Below are 22,497 nucleotides of genomic sequence, written 5' to 3'. Positions count from 1 at the left end.
TGGTAACTACTCGGTGCTACACTCCTAAAAGTCTTTTCTTTCAATCCAGGTGACTTTTTTTCCTGCTTGGTGGAAGGGTATATAGTGAACTTTACTGTCACTTAGGAAAGCACTTGTCTGAAATGTTTAAAGTACTAGAAAAGGGATAATTCAGCACTTTTTCTGTTACAACACTAAAGTCTTAATTTATCTTCAGAGTCTTAGGTACTGTAAGTTTTAGGGTGATTATTTAAAAATATAAAACATATTACATGCTATGGGATCAGATCACATTTATATAAATAATGCTTATCTTAATTTTTAAAAAGACAATAACATTTTGTACCTTTCAAGCAATTCCAAGTGATTGCCTCATTTTCCCCATTTCATTAAGCATTTCAGGCTGAGAATTTGGAATTTGAGAGGAGGTGAGGGGGAAATTCCCCAAAATGAAAAATTGTGTCAGACAGTTTTAGAAAAATAAATCACTAGGAAAATGGGTAGGGATTCTCTCTCCCTTTTAAGTCTTCAGGGAATGAGCAGTATTTAGAATCTTTGGCTGAAATTCAAGCCTTTTTACTGTGTAAATTTTTAATATTAATTCACTGACATGCTTTTTACATCAGAGGACTGAAAATGGATCTTAATGTTTTTAAGTTGTGGAAGGGTATATTTCTAAAATGAGGGGGGATAATTAACTAGGTTAGTATACCAGCATTAGTAAGTTTAAGGAATTTTAGTATGTAATAGCAAAGTGTTTGATTAAAAGTCTAATCCTATATTGCTAGTCGAAATTAGTTACATTCTGATCTAGGAAAGATATAGTCATTGGATATTGATATGCTGTGCTGTCAGAAAACCAGACTAAGATAGAAACCTTTATCTGACTCCCACATGTTGCTTGTTCTGATGGGATGTATACTTTACAGCAGCTTATTGCTGCTTTGAGAAGAAATGTATAAACTATACATTTGGAGTGTTTGCATATAATTCTTTATAACCTCCGCTTTAAACTGTCAGACATTGGTATTTTATCAGTCCACACTGTTAAATAAAGCTAATGTTCTTAGGAATCCAACTTGTACACACTGTTTAAAAACCCTCAGGGACAGTTTACACACTATTCTCACTCAATTCAGGTACTTTGATGCTATTCTTAAACCTAACAGTGACTTGTATTTTTCTGTTTTGCTTTTATTTTGACGTGCTGGTAGCACATCCTTGATGAATGTCAACTTAAAAAACTCAGTTCAGGTATCCAGGTATAACTCAGCCAAACAGATTTTAAAGCTGCATATAACTCTCCAGCACACGGTGCCTCACACTCTTATAGTGGCATTCTATATATTCAGTTATTACTACTGAGCAGATAATATGGGGGTTCCTGTTAACAGTGTATTTAAAAAAACAAAACGTGCATAAATGTATAGCCAGCACATGCAACACACACACACGCAGTTGAACTATATGTTTTTAAATGCCACTAGTAGCCAGCACAATTAAATGACATTCCTTGCTGCTTCTGTAAAATATGACAGATGCAGTTCTTCCTCAATGTGGCTCTTGCTTCTTCACCATACTACTACTAAATTCAAGCACTGGTCCTTGGGTGTCTGACCTCTACATTCTAGTTTATGCAATGTCTTTAGAGAATTCTGTGCACTGGCCACTGTGATGGAACCATTGGGCTAGGAGTGCTCTGAGTTTATTAGTAGTGATTCTGCCAAAGTTGGTGTTGTAACATGAGTATGTAAATGTCAAAAAATTAGCAGAGGTCTAGGACTACATATCAGCAGACAATTTTGTCAGTATATTTTGTAGCCTAGAAGCCCTCAATGACAAGTTTCTGATGTGAAGTTCTAATTCCAGTTTTAGCCCTTTGCATCTTTTAATGTTAAGACTTGTCTGCTAGAGATCTTTATTCTTTAAAACTGCTTTTGTTTTCTGCAGTACTATCTGTGGTTAACAAAACAGATTACTCCTCTGCTTTAATATTTGATATCTTACATCTAAAAGGAATTCTCCATATATAAAACCTATAACCTTTGAAGATAACAGAAAACGGCATCTTTCAGATTTCTTGAAGTTCGAGTGTCATGCAACAAAACAGGAACCCCCTTTACTCTTATGGACCTCATTTCAATATACTGTTTACAGTTTGACGGAATTGTATAATTTAATATTTCTCTTGTACTGTAGTTTATATTTATTTACAGATTTTTTTGTACAGTGTGATTTGAACTTTTTGTTCCTTGCTATGATCAATGTTTATGTAGTAGAGCACTTACGATCACAAATTAAGTTCTTTGGTTTGATTGCACTACATTAAATTTTTTTAATGCAGTTCTGATTTTTGACTGGACTAAAATAAGCTGTGTCTTAATGTATGTGATGAGTACTTAAAATTTTAATCCATGTGGTCCCCTCCCCCTTTTTTTTTTGCATTGTATGTCAGACGCGCTAGTTCTTTCGTGCATGTGTAAGAGTTAATGGTTCCATTGTATTATTTGACCATGACATTTTGGAGAAACATTCCCAGCTGTAATGTTGTGTATGGTAGTTCTCACTGGATGCTAGACTTTTCAAAACCACTATTCTTCTAATAAATTTTGTTGTGAAAACTGTTTTAAAAGCTTGGTTTCTACTTCTTAAGGGTATAATGCTCTTAAAAAAAAAAAATCCACAAAGGGGGTAAGATTTCGAGGTGCACTATAAATGCACATGATAATCAAAGTTTGGGGGTTTTTTTTGATGATAATTGATTTCCATGAAATCTCTTAGATAACCGGAAATTGCTGCTTCAGTATTTGGATTTGGTACTGCCTTGTAACTGTCTTTACTAATTTGATACTCCCCTACCTCAGTTCTCTGCATTGGATTATTCACTTTAACTATTTTCAGCTCAACAAGGTATATTTATAATTTTCATAATACCTGCTTGCTGAACTTAATTTTTCATAATTCTCTTACAGTAAAACTCTAATCTGGGATTACTTGCCAAGAATAATGACTTACTCGTTTTTGTTTGCTCTTTTCTAGAGGCATAAGTATGAAAGCACTGTCAGTCAATTAAGGTTATTATAGCCGTTTTGATTCTTGAGAGAATGCTGATAATTCCTTTTATCAGCATGTATGTTGTTCAACATTTACACTGTGGTTTTTAGAAACTAGGGATATAAAAAAGTTTTTTATTACAGAATGATTTCCATTGTCAGATGCTTAAAGAACAGCTGAATTATAGTGATAAAGATAGAAATGATACACCAAGTGTTCTAGAAAGCTGCTTTTTCAAGCTTGTGGTATTCATGTTGTATAAGCTGGTTGAAGTGATTTCCAGTCACTTCTAATGGCATTTTATATTTTTTAATAACGTTATTGTTGGTCTAGGTTATCTTTTAGTTAATTTTTTTGTGTGTCTCATTTCTTTGGCTGCCTCGCCAGCACTTTTCTGCCTTTTGGCTTGATGTTTATAAAACTGGAAATTTTGCCGGCACTACAGGCTGGTTCGTTGGCTTCACTCGGTCTGCTTACTCAGTTATGCCATGTGTCTATAGAATGTTTTTCTGAAAACCTAATTATTATTTCTTTGTACAAAACTGTAACTACATGTTTCTTGTCATTATCCATTTTTAACTGGTGACCAGGTCAGTTGTGGTAGGATTTTAATCTGGCATGTCATCAATGAACTTATCTTAGTGATCCTATCTTCATGTTGATAGCTCTTCAATTATGACCTTATTTTTAAAAAGGACTTATTTCTTCTAACCCAAAATTTTCTCCTCTGATTTGGCTGATGCTTTGGAGTTAATTCAAGAACTCTTAGGAATCAGAGAAATCACATAAGGGAAATGGAGTGCAAAATGGTCTCTGCTTTCTGAATTGTGGAGTTATTTTTTCCTCAAGGACTGTGAATGTCTCTCACCAGACACTTGTATTCAAATGTTGTATAAAAACAAAACCCAAGTCATAAGATGTTAGATTTTGTAGCTGAAATGAGCGGAAATCCTTTTCTTAGCAATGTATAAAAGTCACATAAGAGATAGCTGTTCTTATACTCGATTATCACTTTGTCATTATTTGCTTCTAAGTGGTAAGCGTTTAACACAATTTTATTCATCATATTCACCTTATAAGTTGGATGGTTTGCTGGTTAGGGAGAAGTGGTAGTGTTGGTATCAAACTGGTAGTGTTGGTATATAACTAGAGTAGACAGACTTGTTTTCAGAGGTTAGTGGAAAAGAAGTGTTCTCAAAACATTTTATCTTTTATTTTTATTTTTTTCAAAAAATACTTTATTTGCTAATTTATTGGGCACATGGCATGTGGAATCTTAGTTCCACAACCAGGGATCGAGCCCTTGCCCTCTGCATTGGGAGCTCGGAATCGTAACCACTGGACTATCAGGGAAGTCCCCTGGAAACATTTTAAAAGATAGATGAATAAATATGTAATGAGTGGTTTAAGTCATAATTTGGTTAGAGTTCAGCTTGGAAAGTAAGCGAAGGTATATCAAAATCTATAGGTATGAAATCTTTATAGGCATGTTGTTGTTGACTGGTAGTTTTAAAATGTTAATTGTACTGTTCTTGCCAATTTTACTTGATCAGCAGTATGGAGTGATATGGAATTATTTGGTGTATAAATTCTTGCAACTTGGTATACTAGAAAGATCACTTGCTTTTTTATCTGTAAAGTGAGAGTGGTGTCCTGAATGCCTTTTAGGCCCTATTTAAAACTCTGTGCCTATTAAAACTGCAATTTTTTATTAAATGTGAGGCAGATATACCCATTGTATCTGTTCAAGTATTGAGTAATACAGTAGCAACCCTTTTTGAATACTAGGGTCTTGTAAACCTTAGGTCTTATCTTTGCATTTGCAGCATTTTCAAAAAGAAAAAAAAGGTCTGAATATCGTTTTAGACGCCTTTTACTTAAAATAAGTCGTTTTGTTAAACTTTTGTTATGAACTATATGAATGTGATGATCTTTTTGCAAAAATTAACTTAAGCAGTTACTTTTTATTCTGATTAATTTTAAAGTATTGATATGTTCATATTTTTTGTTTCTATTGTGTGCAGGCTACTTTGAATGTTAGAGCACAGAGAGTTCTGGGGCTCATTGAATATAATCTGTCTCAATCAAAATCAGTCTTTTAACAGTAGAGATGCCTGGATCAGTTTGTAAGAGGGAGACGAACATGTTACATATTTTCAAATTGTAACACAGGAGGTTTTTTTTTAGTGGGGGGGTTGCATTTTTTAAGTTCATTTATCCAGCAAATCTTTTTTTTTCCCCTAATTCTGTCAAAAGACATAAAATTAGTTTTAACCATTTTTAAGTGTATAATTTAGTAGTCTTGTGTATATTCACATTGCTGTGACCACAGGAGGTATTTTATTAACCCACTGATTAAACCCTGTCGGTTCCACCCTAATCTTTTATTTTTAAAATGAAAAACATGGAACTTGGGGTATTTTGGGGACTTGACCGCTCCCCTAACATATAATGACTTGCCCTTAATATGATTGCAAACCGTTACACTTACCTTTATACCACTAGAATTAAAGTGAAGGATTTTATAATTTCCTTTTAGATACACTTTTAACTAATTAAATCAGCTATTAATTTAGTTTCATTCTTGAATAAACTTACATTGCTTTTTAGGAAGAGAATTTAATCTGTGTTATGAAATTGTCAGTAAAGAAATGTGAGGTATTTAAAACTTCTTTGTTAAATAGAAATTAGCATTATTGACTCTGTGATGGAAGAGGTGAATCTTGAAGAGTAGGTAGAGCATAGAAGAGTGGAGAATACCTCAAGTTTAAGAGAGAGAATTTGATGAGCCTGGCTTAAAATCCTAGCCTTTGTACTTTCTTAGTACATGGTCTTGAACAGTTACTGAACCTTTCTGAACCTCAGTTTTCATTTGAGTAATAGGGGTTTATACCACCCACCTCAGAGATTTGCTTTGAGGCTTAAATAAAATTCTGTATGTACAATACTTAGCACTATGCCAGGCTCTTTGCAAGTGCTCAATAAATGAGAGTTAGTGAAATCACCTGGTAGGAGTTAATTTAGTGTGAGGGGTAAAAAGAGTGAGAAAATCAGTTTGAAAATTGTGGAGGAAGTTGTTTATATTGATTAAAACTTTGAAAGTGAGGCAGGTAAGTTTGTATTAGACCAGGACATTGTTCAGCCAGTCTTGTTTTAACTCGAACTTGTTTTAACTTTGATCAGACATAGAAATAGTAGAACTACAGTTGAAACATGAAATGCTGCTTTTCTGATTGCTTCGTCCTATTTCAGAGAAATGTTATCACAAAAATACTAATAACTGCTTATTTGGATGCTTATGTAATCTGCTACTTCTCTCTTCATTTCATCCAAAAAGAAACTAGGAATATATGTCAAAAACTTACCACTTTATTTCTTGAGAGGGAAAAGCATTTTTGTCGCAGGACTCTGTCATGCGCTTCTGTTTTCTGTTTGTGTCAGCTCCCCACGCCTCCTTTAGTTCTCCCTCAGCATACACGCTGCCCTGCAAAGTGATCGGGGATTTGTTAGAGGTTATTGGTATTAAAGAGAAATACGTTCCAACAGTACTGAAAATCTTATCTAGACTGACCCCCCCAGTCCCACTCCAGGGGACAGTACACGGGTCGGTGGTCTCTGTTGGGTCTTGACAGATGTTTCTTTCCCTCACTCCCCTTGAACCGAGCGTCATGGCACGGCGCCTTTTCTCTGCTTGGGGAGTGAGCATCTCTGTATTCTGCCTAAACAAGGGTATGTTTTTTAGTCTGTCATCATCCTAGTCATTTTAAGGGAGTTGAAGAGCAGTTTCCCCCAAAGAACAACATAGATTTTAATCCCCTACCTGACAGATACAAAGACAAAAAAAAGAAATAGGCCAGATTGGCTGACTTGTCATAGCTCTCATGTATCCTGACCTAAAATGTCAGGTATGCCTTTCAGATCAGATCTCTCTTTAATCTGGTTTCAGTAACTCTGTGAGTCTAGGGACAGACACTTTTTCAGTTCAAATCAGCCCTGGGCAGAGATCTGTCTTCTTTGTCTGTAATTACTGTATTATTTTCTGAAGTCTATTTAAGTGTCTTCTAAGCATTTGTAGTTATAATACTCCTTAATAATTTAGGTTTGTGTTCTCATCAAATGAGTATTTAGGTATATCATTTAGGGATATTTCTTCCCCTATGTCCAGAAACTATCATTTTTAAAATATATGCTATCTAGTCCAAAGTCCCTTGTCTTTCACTGCCACTGAACCCTCCCTTCTTTAGTTTATATTAATTAACAAAAGTAATGTATTTAGTAATATATTTAGTCTTGCATTCAGAGCCTTACCTACTATTATAGAAACAAAAATCAATATGGTGGAGAGGGTGGCAGATAAAAATTTTTCAGAAGTAAGTAGTTTGGCAGAAGTGTTTATTTTGTGAGCCTGTTACATTCCTCAAGAGGAGATGGAGGCATTGGACTATTGTGGCTAATGACATCTTGTTCAGACTTCTGACTCACCAATGTAACTTTCTGGTTATATTTTGGCTTCCCAGGTACATTTGCCTCTAGGGTGAAATATGTTAAAGAGTAAACATGAGGATCTCCTTGATAATTATATTGTTTATTGTAATTTAATAAAGTTGACAGTCTAACTGAATTTACAGGACATAAATGATACAATATATAAGCCTTAAACTGCTTCTATTAATATCATATATGTTCTCCAAATAATAGCCTTTTATTAAACCCTGAGGTACAGAAAAACTAGCAAACTATCCAGTAACCACTTTTACTTTTCCCCAGTTTACAATATTCTTAATGTTTTGAGCCTTTATTCTGCCCTGTTTTTAGTGAACTTGGTTAAGAACACAGTAAACTTAGCTATCAGAAAGGGATCGCATCTATTTTGTTTTAAATCAGTAGTTCTCAACTCTTGGCCCACTCCACACCTGAGCAAGATGCCGCGTTGCCATCAGCAAGAGTGGCTCTCTGAGTACTCCTGCAGGGTGAAGAGACACAGATACATCTTGGATTTGACCCCTCACCCAACACACACAACCATCCCCCGCCATTCTGATCTCTCCTTAACACCAATTTTGAAATCATTTTCTGTCTAAATCCATCTAAATTCTAAGTCCAAATTTAGATAATTAGGATTTCAGTTCAATTCAGTCGCTCAGTTGTGTCCGACTCTTTGCAGCACGCCAGGCCTCCCTGTCCATCACCAACTCCCACAGTCCACTCAAACTCATGTCCATTGAGTCGGTGATGCCATTCAACCATCTCATCCTCTGTCCCCTTCTCCTCCCGCCTTCAATCTTTCCCAGCATCAGGATCTTTTCAAGTGAGTCAGCTCTTCACATCAGGTGGCCAAAGTATTGGAGTTTCAGTGTCAACATTAATCGTTCCAATGAATATTCAGGACTGATTTCCTTTAGGATGAACTGATTGGATCTCCTTGCTGACCAAGGGACTCTCAAGAGTCTTCTCCAACACCCCAGTTCAAAAGCATCAATTCTTTGGTGCTCAGCTTTCTTTATAGTCCAACTCTCATATCCATATATGATTACTGGAAAAACCACAGCCTTGACTAGATGGACCTTTGTTGGCTAAGTAGTGCCTCTGCTTTTTAATATGCTGTCTAGGCTGGTCATAACTTTCCTTCCAAGGAGTAAGTGTCTTTTAATTTCATAGGATTTCACCCACCTAGAAATCAGGTATTAAGCTGCCTGATTTTAAGAGGCCACTTTCTGTGATCTTAAAAACTTTATTTCTCACTTAACCACTTTTACTATTTCTTGCTTCAGTTCAGTCGCTCAGTCATGTCCGACTCTTTGCAACCCCAAGGACTGCAGCACACCAGGCCTATTACCCTTTTCCTTTTTCTCCTAGTTCAGTTCTGGGAAAGAAAACTTGATTGTTCAGTAGTTTACACATACAACTGTACATGGCCTTATAAATAGTGAAGAACACCTCCATACCCCATGCTTATCTTCTCCACTACACACAGAAGCACACACAGTTTTGTCATAAACCTTAGTGTATTCCTGTATCCAGGTATGGAAGGCACACAAGTGTGAAATAGCCAGAGGTAGATGCACTTCCCAGTGAAGGATGAGTACTTATCAGCAGACTTATCCAGGCACTTGAACATACTTACATTTTCAGTGCTTAAAGGACTAGAAGTAAGGAATTAGGAAACACAATTTCAGACTATGATCTGGCAAAAATTACAACTCTTAGTGCCTTTAAGCAGGGCTAACAGTTGCATTTTGGTGTTTTCTTGTATTTAAAGAGAAAAATCAAGCCAACTTAATTTATAGCTCTTGACTATTTGGTCACTCAATCTAAACTGTTGTCTCAAGCTTTCTCTCCCCTTCTGGTTTCCTGGGATTATCTTTTTCTCCTTCTAAGATTAGTTCTCATCCAGACATCATTTACTCTTCCTCTTGGTCTTTTTTCAGTCAAAAAGAATGTATTTTGGTCATCAATGATGTTGCGTTTGCCATCGGTAGTTCTAGAGCAGATACTGAGAGACTACCTGAATCCCTCAGTTCCACGTTCTAGACTCTTAAAATTGTCATTTCAGCTCTCTGCCACGTCTCTTCTTTATTTGACCTTTTACCCTAAGAGAACCTAGGCCTGGACCATCCACCATTTATATTAACTGCAGGAATGTTATCCTTTGTAAATTTAAGTGTGGTGGTATTGACAAAGTAGGCAAATTCAGCTCTGTCTAATCTATGATCTAGAAAAATATCATTGAGTAAATCATTAAAGATAGGATTGTGAAACAACACATCATTCTTAAACTGTGCCTTTCAAAGTTTTTATGAATATTATCTTATCCTTCTGCCACGCCCTTAAGAATTAGGCATTGAATTGGGCGTAGAAAGACAAAGTGTTCAAAGTCACACAGGCCATTTCTCAGCAAGTAGAGACACTCAGCACTAATCTCGGGTTGTCCTCTTCTTCTATAGCCCTTCTTTCCATTTACCAGTCCCTAGGATCTCACTGCTCTTTCATGGTAATGGTGAAGTATTTCTGACTGATGAAAAATTGACTTTAACTATTAGAGAGTGTCCCGTTGTTGAACAGAAGAAATGTGAAATCAAGCAAGTGATTTCAAAATCTGTGATGACTTATTGTTATTTTAAAACAAATATAGTCAGATGTGATGAGCATACTATGATGCCAACTGTAATCACTGAACTAATAATAAAACATCGTGCTTCTCCTTAGGTCAGGTTTGCATGAGTAGTCTGTGGGACAGAAACTGAGCCCTCTCTGGTTTCCTTATTTACTCTTTAAAAAGTAAATCAGGGCAAATGCTGTATTTAGGCTCTATTGAAGGCCTGAGACTATGGGAGGAATTGAATAGAAGCAAAGGTAGAGACCAGCTGTTTAAAACTCAGGCAAAGCTGGCCAGCATCCATTTCTTAAAAACATGAAAAAAGAATAATAGAATTAAATTTCAGAAAGTTGATGTTAATTTTTAAAATGAAGTAGTTGAATGGTATGAAAAGAAAATTCATCTAAACATAGGTTTTATTGAAGAAGTTTCCAGAGAAAGTCAAATAAGGTAGGAAGCTGGGTAGTTTAGAAGCACAGTCAAAAGTAATTTTATTACTATAGTTGTAAAGTTAGGTATTATAACAGGGCCCATTTAATGACACTTGGACAAAGGTTGGTATTAATGTGAAGGTTCTCAGATTCAGGTGAAGCTCCTGGTGGGCACATACCTATGTGTCCCTGGTTGCCTACCAGTCAGACTCAGAATCTTATAAACATTTCAGCTCAGTATGTACAGAACAGAACTCTTCAGACACATAAACCCCTACAGTCAGCAGTTGCCATCTTTGTTGTTTGTGTTCCTATCTCAGTAAACGGTGCTGCCCACAATGAAAACCCGGGAAGCATCCTTGATGCTCCCTTTCCCTCCCCTTCTTTTTTTCTAAGAGGAAACAGAAAAACATGAAATGTGACCCCTACCTACACTCAAGTAGTTTACATCTTCTTGGAAACCTAAGACAAAGACAAGACAAATTAAGTCAGTAACAGATACAAATTGCGAGGTAAATGTACAAGACCCGTATCATTGCCAAAGAATTTTGCAAACCACTGTAGCTTCGAATTTCAGGAAAGGATACAGTCACTCCAGGATGATAGTTTTGAGGTGGCCACGGATCCCTCCCGCTTACTCTGGTGACCTGTGGTTTACCAGTACATTGTCCCTGATCCTTTTTACCAGGAATGTACACACAAAACGGCCCTTTGTCAATGTCTCTTTCTCACAAGCAAGGTTGCCATTTACAGTTTTTATGTTTGCATCATTTCCTGAGTGTTCCCAAACCACTGTTGTAAATGCCTTTTAAGGTTGGGATAGTCTGTGTCCACCTCGCTGATGCTGTTTTTCAACCTCCACATCCTGTACTGCATTGTTGCAGGTTAGTCAAGTGGGTACTAACCATGCGTCTCCAGTATGCCTTAGTTGTGAAGACACCACTTCCACCGGCCATAATGCTGAGAAATAGCTAACACCAACAGGTGTCTGATTGTCTGCTTTGTCCTTGGGGACTAGCCACATTGCCCTGGTCATTGTTGCTTCAGAGCTGATTGTATGACCCTTTGGAAGATCTTACATTAGTCGGGGGTAAATAAAATATTAAATCACTATTAAATTATTGAGACATGTGGGACAGCAGGAGATCCAAGTTTCACAACCATAAAGGAAGTTAAGTATCATCTGTAGATTAATCATTATTCAGTTTTTTATTCTCTCTGAGCATCGCTTTAGAAGAAAGTGCCTCCTCAGTTTTTCTTGAGAGCACTCTGTACTTTTATTGAACACACACTCCTTGATTTCAAGAATCTCAAGGCATGTTGTTAACTCCGAACACCAAATCCTGCTTCCAGAGCACTGCCGCAGGCATGAAGCAGTTCCAGAAGATTTTCACAGACTTTACCATTTATCTCTTCATCCTTTTCTACAATAAGATGCCAAGATATTTCTTAATCCTTCTCGTAGATCTTCGTCAAACTTTCCCCCCCTTTCTTGTATTGCTAAAATGTACTTAGAATATATTCTTTGATACATTGAAAAGGCAGTTAATATCCCACTTATTTGTAGCTACCTATCTCAGAAACATCAGGAACACATCCAAGAGCCAAAAACAGAAATAAAGGGCTCTGAGCAGTTGAAGTTGTCAAGAAATCTTTGTGGTTTACTTACAAAACTCTTCCTCTAGCCTTCATTCAGAGCTTGTTTGTTTTCACTTAAGGTACCACCAGTCTAGCACTTGAGATTTGGATTCTCAGCTAGTGAGCAGAAATACTCAACTAAAGGTGAAAATGAGACTCCTAAACACAGCTGCTCCTTGGAAGCCAGTCAGAAGAAAGATTTTTAATAAAATACAGACTACCACTGTGACTTTTTTGTATTTAGGCAGTAGATTTACCTACTTGAGTGGCTCCCACAGCTATCAATATATTTCAGTTCAGCATAATAAAAATAATAGCCAAGCTTCAATATTAGTGTACATGGTAATGACTCTTGAGTCATTAAGAAAGAATAAATTATGTTCAGAGGAAGAGACCATTTTTTATAAAGACTTCCACCAAAAATACTTAAAATTTTTAATGTTTGTTGCTTGAAGGATAAACTTTGATTATCTAGAAAATCCACTTTGTGAGGTTGTAAGAAAGTATTAATGTACATTTCTGGTCTCTGAGTTATTTTCACTGAAGCATGTTTAATGTGATTGGCTGACAATAGTGATAACTGGTATTTGTGTAAACTCTGTAGGTTTTCTTTTGCGCCGGTCTTAAGTGGTCGATGGGGCAGGTGCTCTACTAAGATAGAATGATTCAGTGTTTTGGCCAAAGTCACACAACTAGCAAAGGGTAGACTACTCTCCAGTGTCTCCCAGTACTATATCCTATAACACAGAGTAACAGCAGTTAGTAACACTAGATGGACCTGGACACCAGGAACCTCCTGGGGGGAGTCCTTCAGCAGGGACCTTCTGACTTCCCTGTGAGCTGCAAAGTCTGCAGCTTGCAGGAGGAGTTTGTTAAGTCCCCGTGTATATCTCATTGAGTCCGAGAGTTGAAAATGATTTTGCAGTCACTTACCCAAGGGTGTCACAGGTGTCTCCCCTGCTCTAAAGGAAGGGAGGAGCTTCTTCCTGCTGACCTTCAAGATATTTCCTTTCTTAAACCTTTTGCCGAAGGATGGTATATAGACAGAGAAATACACATAAGTATCCTGTTCAATAAGGTTTTTTTCCAGTTGCTCTTGGTCTTTCCTTCTCTTTTGTTAGATTTTGGCCCTATGGCCAGCATGTACATGTTCACCAACCTTGCTGCTGCTGCTGCTGCTAAGTCGTTTCAGTCATGTCCGACCCTGTGCAACCCCATAGACGGCAGCTCACCAGGCTCCCCCGTCCCTGGGATTCTCCAGGCAAGAACACTGGAGTTGGTTGCCATTTCCTTCTCCAATGCATGAGAATGAAAAATGAAAGTCACCAACCCTATGCATCTGTTATAATACTTCTCTAATAATCTTTTTTCCTGGTTTATCCACAATTCAGTGATGAGTTTCACATTGAGGTAGGCATTTTCTAAGACATTTCTGGTTTTTCTAATTTGTAGTCTAATGCAGGCCTTTTCAGATACCCATAGTACATCTGAAGAGAGCGTCTCTCTTACTAGTTATGACAATAAAAACACAGTAAACCTTTTTTCTTGCAAAACAGTTTAAACAACAGATTTGTTTAGTAGTTTCTTGGTGCTGTTTTGTGTTGAACTTAGATGTGTTTCAGCTTTATTCACCACTTGGTCTTAAAAATCTCCATGAGTCAAGAACAGAGAAAATAAAATTGAGCACCTGCTCTTTTGTGCTTTGTGCTTTTTGTATGTTGTTTAATATCTCACAACAATCCTTTGAAATACTGATGCTTCAGTTCCAGCTTACAGATGAGGAATCCAGGGTACAGAGAGGTTAAGTAACTTGCCTAAGATCCTATAGCTGGTAAATGTCAGAGCCCAAAGTAGAATATAGGTTTTTCACATTCCACAGTCTGTGCTCTTTCCACTAAAGCCACACGGCTTCAGAGGCCAGAAGAAGGTGAAGAGGTAGGAGACTGATGCAGACTGTCCAGGGCACACCTTTGTTTAAAGGCATCTCATGACAGGGAGATAAAGTCAAAGATGGAAGAAAAAATAGCTGGAAAATACTATCAAACCCACTCCAATATTCTTGTCTGGAGAATCCCATGAACAGGGGAGCCTGGTGGGCTACAGTCCACAGGGTCGCAAAAAGTCGGACACGACTGAAGCGACTTAGCACGTGAGATACTATCAAACAACATCTGCTCAGCACACATTTATTAAGCTGCCCTTGGTACTTAGCTGTGTTACGTAAGGAGTCAGATAATAGTCCCCTAAGGAATTAGGAGAGGGAAGAGAGGTTGAGAAGTTGTATAAAGCTCTAGAAAACTGGAACACATCAACTGCATGGGCTTAGTAAAAATCCCAACATCCAGAAACACAAAGCAGCTCTTGAAAACACTTGGCTATCTAAGCGGAAATTGCCTTTAACCTGTCCTCAATCTAGTATCATCCTTTCCTGCCCACACTGTCCTGTTTAAATCTTAAGAGTTATCCTAGATGATTTACAGAAATGGTTGAAAAGGGTTCTTGAATGTAGGATTGGCTTCCTGTGGATTACTGTAAAATGTTTATTAAAGGTCTAGGCAAATGTAACAGGTGGCACTTGATGCACCATAATACCACTACCTTGCATTGACAGCTTTATGGTTTACAATGTGATTTCGTATCTGTGTCCTCATTTAGAGGCTAGGAGTAAGAAATTGCTTGTCATTCATCTTTCAGTATATCTGAAGTGTAAAATTATTGATCTCTATTCCTCCATGGCCTATAGGGTCAGAAGGATTCCTGCATCACTGTTTGCAGAATTCTAAAGTCCAGCCAATAGGTCAAGCTGAGAAACCATGTTAAAACCATTATTTCTCTAAGTATTTCTAAACCAAGACGTCTAATATAGTATATCTGAATTTTTGTCCATGTTACGGACTTATGAACCAGTGATTATTTAACAGGAATACCCAGGCCTAAAACAAAAATATATGTTGGCCAATTGGAGTTAATAATGTGGCCAAAATTTTAATTTTTGAAGAAAAACTTCTTTTCAATGATATTCCTTTATAAGATAGAAATTATTTGTGAATAATCACTTAAAAATTGTCACTAAAAATTGAAAATATAATAGGGTTGGCCTCATGTTTTCATTGAGTAGATGCTCCTAATCTATTGAATAAAAAGCATATGGGCTCTGAGAAGCAGTTTTGGACAGAGAATAAAACATAAGTAACACTGATGAATTTCATAATGTAAAAATGGCTCTTTGGAGAATGACCATACTGATTTCTTCTTTCTCTTTGTCTGTCTAGTGAGAACTCAGCAGAGGCAATAGCAGTACATTCTAACCATCAGTCGAAGTCCCCACTGGAGAAGTTTATGGTCAAACTGTGCACACATCATCAGAAGCAGTTTATTCGTGTTCTGAACGATCTGTACACTGAGTCTCAGCCCGGCTCCGAGGACCTGCAGTCTTCTGATTCTGGAGCCATGGACGCCTCCACCTGCGATGCTGGCTGTGCCCAGCTTAGCACCAGACACACAGAAAAGGATGCTCTGTGTCTCAACATGAAGTCGTCTACTTCTGTAGACTTGCCCATAGACTCTGCAGGCTCCCACAGCCCTCCACATTTGACAGAGCAGGCCCTAAAGGAGCCTCCGCCTGAGACAAACTCTGTAGATGGAAGAGAGAAGACTCTGACTATTGTCCAGAAAGATTCCTCTGAACTTCCAACCACTAAACCTAATTCAATGGATAATTCCACTCTGGGATACCTCACTGCACCGAATTCTTCCTCATTAAACTTCCACCGCATCTCTAAGAACCTGGAGGGGCAGACCACTGAACAGGAGCAAGACACAGATGTGAAAATATGTGAAGATGGTAAAGACCATGTGCAGAGCGCAGCTTTAGTAGAAAATCTAATTGCAGTAAAAGCGGCAGCTGAAAATAATGAGGAGAGCAACAGCTGTATTGTTTCGCAAAGAAATTCATTCAAAGCTTTATCAGAAGAGGCTTGGGACTCAGGGTTTATGGGGAATTCACCTAGAACTGCTGACAAAGAGAATGCTTTACAGTGTAGCTCAAAAACACCTTTACGCCAGGACTTAGAGGCATGTGAACAAGATTCAAGGCCAAAGCAAGAGAACCATCTTCACTCCCTAGGAAGAAATAAAATGGGTTACCATTTACAGCCCAGTGATAAGGGCCAGTTTGATCATTCCAAAGATGGTTGGTTAGCCCCCAGCCCCATGCCACCTGTACACAAAGCATCGAATGGACACTCACGAACCAAGATGATATCCACCTCCATTAAGACAGCTCGGAAAAGTAAAAGGGCATCAGGGTTGAGGATAAACGATTATGATAACCAGTGTGATGTTGTTTATATCAGCCAGCCTATAACAGAATGCCACTTTGAGAATCAAAGATCAATATTATCCTCTCGGAAAACAGCCAGAAAGAGTACTCGAGGATACTTTTTCAATGGCGATTGTTGTGAGCTGCCAACTGTTCGCACGCTGGCCAAGAATTTACACTCCCAAGAAAAAGCGAGCTGCTCAACTGTGGCATCAGAGGCAGTGGTCACTCCCAAGCAGACCCTTGTCATGTCAGCACCTCAACCTACAGTAGAAGTAGAGCATCCCAGAGAAGACAAGCCTGAAGAACCTAGTAAAGAAACAACCCCTCTCATGGAAGGAGACAGAGATGCTTCACCTGAAAAGGAATCTCAAGAGCCAGAGGTTTGCCCCGTGACGAATAATGCAAACCCCAGTGGCTCCCCCACATCAAAGGAAACAGTAGCCTCCAGCCCAGTGTGCCCCCTCCCTGCTCATCTTCCTGAAGAGGACCCACCAGAAGGCAGCTCCATGGTCTCAGCTCCCATGGGAAGTGAGATGTCTTCCCCTGAACGAGACCAGCAGCCAATTGAACTGAGTACAGAGGAGATGAGTGTACCCCGAGACTGTCCCCTGCTTCCCTCCGCGGAGAGCATTTCTGAGGGAGGCAGTGACGATGTTGCTCCCAGGCCTGGTTCCCCTCCTGAAACAGCAGAGAGAGAGGAAAGCCCTCTGTGTTCAGAAAATCAAAGTCCCCCTGCGGGCTTGGATCCTCCCATGAGCCCAGGAAAGGCCGAGGAAGAGCCAAGTGTTGCTACTGAGGCTGAGACCGAAGACACTCAGGACCTAGATACCGACCCACTCCCGAAGGAAAGCAGCAGTTTGACAAATGAAAACCCCAGTGAAATTGAGGAAAGTGAGGCAGCAGGTGGTACAGGAAAATTAGAGGGAGAGGATGGTGATGTAAAACATCCTTCAGAAAAAGATGCATGCGATCGAAACACCGAGTCACCTGAAGAGAATCTGGACAAGAAGAAAAAAGGTAGAAAATTCCCTGAGGCCTCTGATAGATGTCTCAGAAGTCAACTTGCAGATTCTTCCTCTGCCGAGAGGTGCCTAAAAAATCAAAGTTCAGATTCTTCCTCTCCTTGTGCTGACGTTAAGGTTTCTAAAAGTTCTGCTGCAAAACGCTCTAAAAAAGAAGGGTACCCTGTTGGGACAACACCCGAGAGCTTCCTGACTGAAGGCTTCCATACAAAAGCTGCGGAAAACACTGAAAACCCAATTGTCAACGAAAACACCCCTGAGAAAGATGCTGAGCAGGAGGTTGAAGGGGGTGGGGTGATCACCAGGCAGACTTTTAAAAACATGCTGGTGAAAGAAGTCAAGGGGGAAGAAGGAAGTATGTTCCCCAGCAGTGATCCCTTAGCCACAGTTGGCCAGCCCCTGCCTGGAGAGAAACTGGAAATCTATGTTCAGTCTAAATTAGGTGAGAACAGTACTCAAGAGCCCTCTGAAAGCATTCCTTATACTTTCCCAGAGCAATCACAGGGGAAGCCAGAACCTGTTCCTGCGCAGGAGACGGAGGAGGCCGTGAATGAAATAGACAATGCCGACAGCCAGCATAAAGATGGCGATAGTGATGACGTGCCGTCTAGCACACTGGGATCATCAAGTAGTGGAAATGATGACACTGCAGTGCCCCCAAAATGGGCCCCGAGGCTTACAAGACTGACCTCCTCCACCTACAACCTAAGACACACTCATTGTCTGGACTCCTTGGATACTGTAAAAGTGACTTCCGAAAAGGAAGCAGCACAAGGAAACCCAGTCCCAAAGGAAAACGCAGCTTCTGAGAGTGGAGATCCCGTAGATGAGGGTGACGTGGACACTGTGGTAGACGAGCAGCCGAAGTTTGTGGAATGGTGTGCTGAGGAGGAGAACCAAGAGCTCATTGCCAACTTCAATGCCCAGTACATGAAAGTTCAGAAGGGCTGGATCCAGCTGGAGAAAGAAGCCCAGCCAACACCAAGGGCAAGGAACAAGTCTGATAAGCTGAAGGAGATTTGGAAAAGCAAGAAAAGGTCACGGAAATGTCGGGGTTCACTGGAGGTTCAGAAGTTTTCTCCTGTTCAGATGCTGTTTATGACAAACTTTAAATTATCTAATGTTTGTAAGTGGTTCTTAGAGACAACTGAAACCCGGTCTCTGGTCATTGTGAAGAAGCTCAATACTCGTCTTCCAGGTGACATCCCACCCATCAAGCACCCTCTTCAGAAGTACCCTCCTTCCAGCCTGTACCCCAGTTCACTACAGGCCGAACGCTTGAAAAAACACTTGAAGAAATTTCCCGGAGCTACTCCTGCCAAGAACAATTGGAAAACACAGAAGCTCTGGGCTAAATTTCGAGAGAGTCCCGACCAAGTGGAGCCAGAGGATGGCAGTGACATGAGCCTCAGCCCCAGTCCTGAAGAGAGTGTAGAGGAGGTCAAGGAAGGTAGAAGCAGCCATCCTCCTACCAACTCACCGACCCCAGCCAGTACCCGCATCCTTAGAAAATACTCCAACATTCGAGGAAAGCTCAGAGCCCAGCAGCGTTTGATCAAGAACGAGAAAGTCGAAAGCCCATTTGGTCCGGCTGTGGAAAGCAAACAGAGTTGCAAGAGTGTGTGCATCAACCCTCTGATGTCCCCCAAGCTCGCCCTGCAAGTCGGTGCAGATGGGTTTCCCATTAAGCCCAAGAGCACCAATGGAACGAAGGCAAGGAAAGGGAAGCAGGTGCCTGAGGTCTTGTCAAAAGCAGAGGTTCAGAATAAACGCAAGAGGACAGAAGGCGGCAGCACTCAGGACAGGAAGGACAAGGGGCCTGCGATGAAGGCCAGCAAAGAAAGGCATGTTGATGGGTCCACCAGAATCTCTGCTGCCAAGAAGCCAGCCACAAGGGACAGAAGCAGCCAGCTGCCCAAAAAGACGTCTTCAAAAGAGAATAAAGTGAAGATCCCTAAAAAGTCACCGGGGAAGAGCTGCCCGCCCTCCAGGAAAGAAAAAGAGAATGCAAACAAAAGACCTACCCAGCCCTCTGCCTCGGATCTGGTGACAAAATCTGCAAAGCAAAAAGGGGCAGGTGAGTCCTCTTCCAGGCCACAGAAAGCCACAAATAGAAAGCAGAGCAGTGGAAAGACTCGGGCCAGACCCTCGACGAAAACCCCAGAGAACAGTGCAGCCCAGAGAAAGCGGAAGCTGAAGGCAAAGCTGGACTCTTCCCACAGCAAACGAAGGCGGTTGGATGCAAAGTGATTGGCAGGGCGGTAGCCCAGAGTTAAAACTGTTCTATAGAAGTAACTCTTTATTTTGCATTAACTAAATCTGCTTTTATAAGCTTATCAAGCCTTTCAAATCTGCAGTTAATGGAGAACACCACAATTTAAGATGTCAGAAAGTGCGTCTCAGATGGAGAAGGGAACTTGCAGAGTCTTTCTCTGAGGCTGAGTAAGGGAAGTTATATATTATATTCTGGTTGTTCCTTGGGTTTTAAACTTGGAACCAAGCAGTTTTAGTTTTTAAAAGTACAGTGCCTTATTTATCCTTTTTGTTTTTAAATTTACAAAAGCTAAAAAGCTGATCTATGTGATTAAAGGCTTGTATTTTATACTTGATGCACAAGCACTTGTACTGTAGCCAAGAAGACCACCATCATGCACATAAAAATAGCTTTTCAGCAGCCACCCTGCAGTGTCAGTACACGAACAGAGGCTCCTCTTTGCAAACCCCAGCAGTGAACTTCCCTCTGTCTTGTTTAAACGATATTTGAAAGCTAAACCAAATCATTTTTACAGTATGTGGAGAATGCAGAGGGAATTTATAATTATTATAAAAGATTAATACTTCTGTTACCCCTTTCAAAAAATTCATATTCCTTGTTGGTCACTTATCTCTGATCTTTTGTCATTTGAGGAAATGTATTCTAAATTACGTGCCCAGGGGACAAAAAAAATGTGTCACAAGGTGTTAATATTGATTTATGAGCTCTGAAAATTATTCACATCCCCCAAACTATTTGCATTACTGATTCTTCCCATCCTTTTCATTTTTGATCTTGCACGCTTGCTAGCACACTAATGAGGTTTTCATCCAACTTTGGGAGGGGAAAAAAAAAAAAGCTAATGTCTTTTTGCCGTAATTTGACAATGGGATAAGAGTGACCATTCTAATTATTTTTCTGGTCTTGGTTACTTCTGTATTCAAAGAAAGCCAAAATGTTATTTTCAGTAATAGGAAAGTTTAAAAGAGTGTGTGTGTGTTTGGGGGTATTTGCATGTGGTTATAAAGCCACAAATGTCTCCCATTCCCCCAGTTCTACAGTAAAATTCTTTCTTCTCCATGCAGTGTGATAGGGTGTTCGTGAGCTGAGTAATTAGCATAGGCCAGATGGCTTAAATACAGCCTAGGGTCTCTATGAGCATTCCCCAAATCACTATGGCACCAGACTCAGAATTATAAAAAGGTCAGAGCAGCGTTTCAGTTGGAGAAAGTAGCACCAACATCTCATTGTGTGCCCACACATACCCCAGTACCAGGAGCTGATGCTCAGCTGGTATTCCAGTGTGAAATGTACATGGTTAGAGTAGATGCCCTTTCTGATGGATTAACATCATACTAGTAGTTAATGCTTATAGAATCACAATGGCCTCTATCATGTCAGGCTCTGTTCCATGGGTCAAAAGCAAGAGCTGCAATATTTGTAACTGATGCTGTTTGAGACCTGAGATGAGTGTATTGGCTTTACCTTGGTGCCTATAACATTGCTCTATTATAACACAGTGTGTACTCGGCATCTCCATTGGGCCACTCTGCCAATAAGTCTTGGTCGCTAAAGCTTCAGCCAGCTTCTGTGACATGCTCTGTCCCCAAAATAGGCTCGTATGGACAGCTGCTACTCCATCCTTTTTATTAAAAGATGTTCCATCCCTATTGCTTGAAATCTGTTTGGATAAACCCAGATGTACCTGTTTTCATGCATTAGTTCATTCAGTTCATGATAAAACAAGTTTTCTACCCATTCTATTAAAGTTTTGCTATATATAATGAAAACTTCTGCAGATTGGATAGGATTAGAAAAAAGTGTTTGATTCATGGGAAACTGAGCACGGTGTTGAGTTCTGCAGATAGCGAAGCTTACTATCTTCAAAGAAGCCTTTTTTTTTTTCCTCCAGTGTCTCCTCTATCCCATGAGTCTTTTTTTCTTTTTTGTATCTTTGACCTTGGCCATTCCAGAGCTACCTATATTAATGAAACTGCTGAGTGTGTGTGTTGGCAACCTTCCTCAGCATTAAGTTGCACAGAAGCATTAACGTGTTTTAAGTAGGTTCATTTAATCTATGTAAGTGGTTTTAAAGTTTTTAAAAAAATCTTTTCATAGAGTCGTCACTGGATAGTTTTTGTGGTGACTTTAACAGTGGAGGTTTGCCCACGTCAGGTATGCTGATCCCTGTACATACGTTCAAGGTGCCCCTTAGCTGCATACAGAGTACCTTGTAAGGGTGCTTGGGTTAGGTTAGGGAGAGATGCCAGGCTGGAGGTAGGTGGCACTTTTCCAGCTGCAGGTTATAATCCATTCCATTCCTTTTCTCATTTCTTTTTCATTGTTAAAAGCTTATCACTTCAAGATCATAGCCTTCTCTCTCATTCTAGACAGCATTGGAGAAAAGATATCAATGTGCATCTATTTATTTTATATACCTACCAATGCAGTGGATCATCTTTAAAATCAACTTACACTTTATAACAGACTACATTTAAATAGACTGGGATTCTACATCAGTAAGACACTTAAAAGTTTAGAATTATATTTATTGAATCTCACTTTTGCTGATTCAGTTAACTTTACTAATAGAAGAAAGGAAAAAAGCAGACTTGAGGTCCAACTCTAGAAGGCCCATTTACACTTACAACAGATGCTGGCAAGCCTGTCTCTCAGACACCTCCAAGCCTAGACTTGGT

General features: G+C 39.5%; 1 protein-coding gene across 11 annotated transcripts in view; it reads left to right on the top strand.

The window, feature by feature from the left end:
* LCOR (ligand dependent nuclear receptor corepressor) overlaps positions 1-22,204 on the top strand; it is a 121,912-nt gene extending 99,708 nt beyond the window's left edge. For all 11 annotated transcript variants that reach the window (XM_081550719.1, XM_081550696.1, XM_081550712.1 and 8 more), the window contains one exon: positions 15,471-22,204. In XM_081550719.1, the coding sequence (XP_081406845.1) occupies positions 15,538-19,794 (4,257 nt within the window). In that variant the 5' untranslated portion in view covers positions 15,471-15,537 and the 3' untranslated portion in view covers positions 19,795-22,204. The remainder of the gene's footprint in view (positions 1-15,470) is intronic.
* The last annotated feature ends 293 nt before the right edge of the window (positions 22,205-22,497 follow it).

This window comes from Giraffa tippelskirchi, chromosome 2 (assembly GCF_054371585.1).
Source record: "Giraffa tippelskirchi isolate mGirTip1 chromosome 2, T2T-mGirTip1v1.2.pri, whole genome shotgun sequence".
Classification (NCBI taxonomy): domain Eukaryota; kingdom Metazoa; phylum Chordata; class Mammalia; order Artiodactyla; family Giraffidae; genus Giraffa; species Giraffa tippelskirchi.
This window is presented reverse-complemented; position numbering and strand designations above follow the sequence as displayed.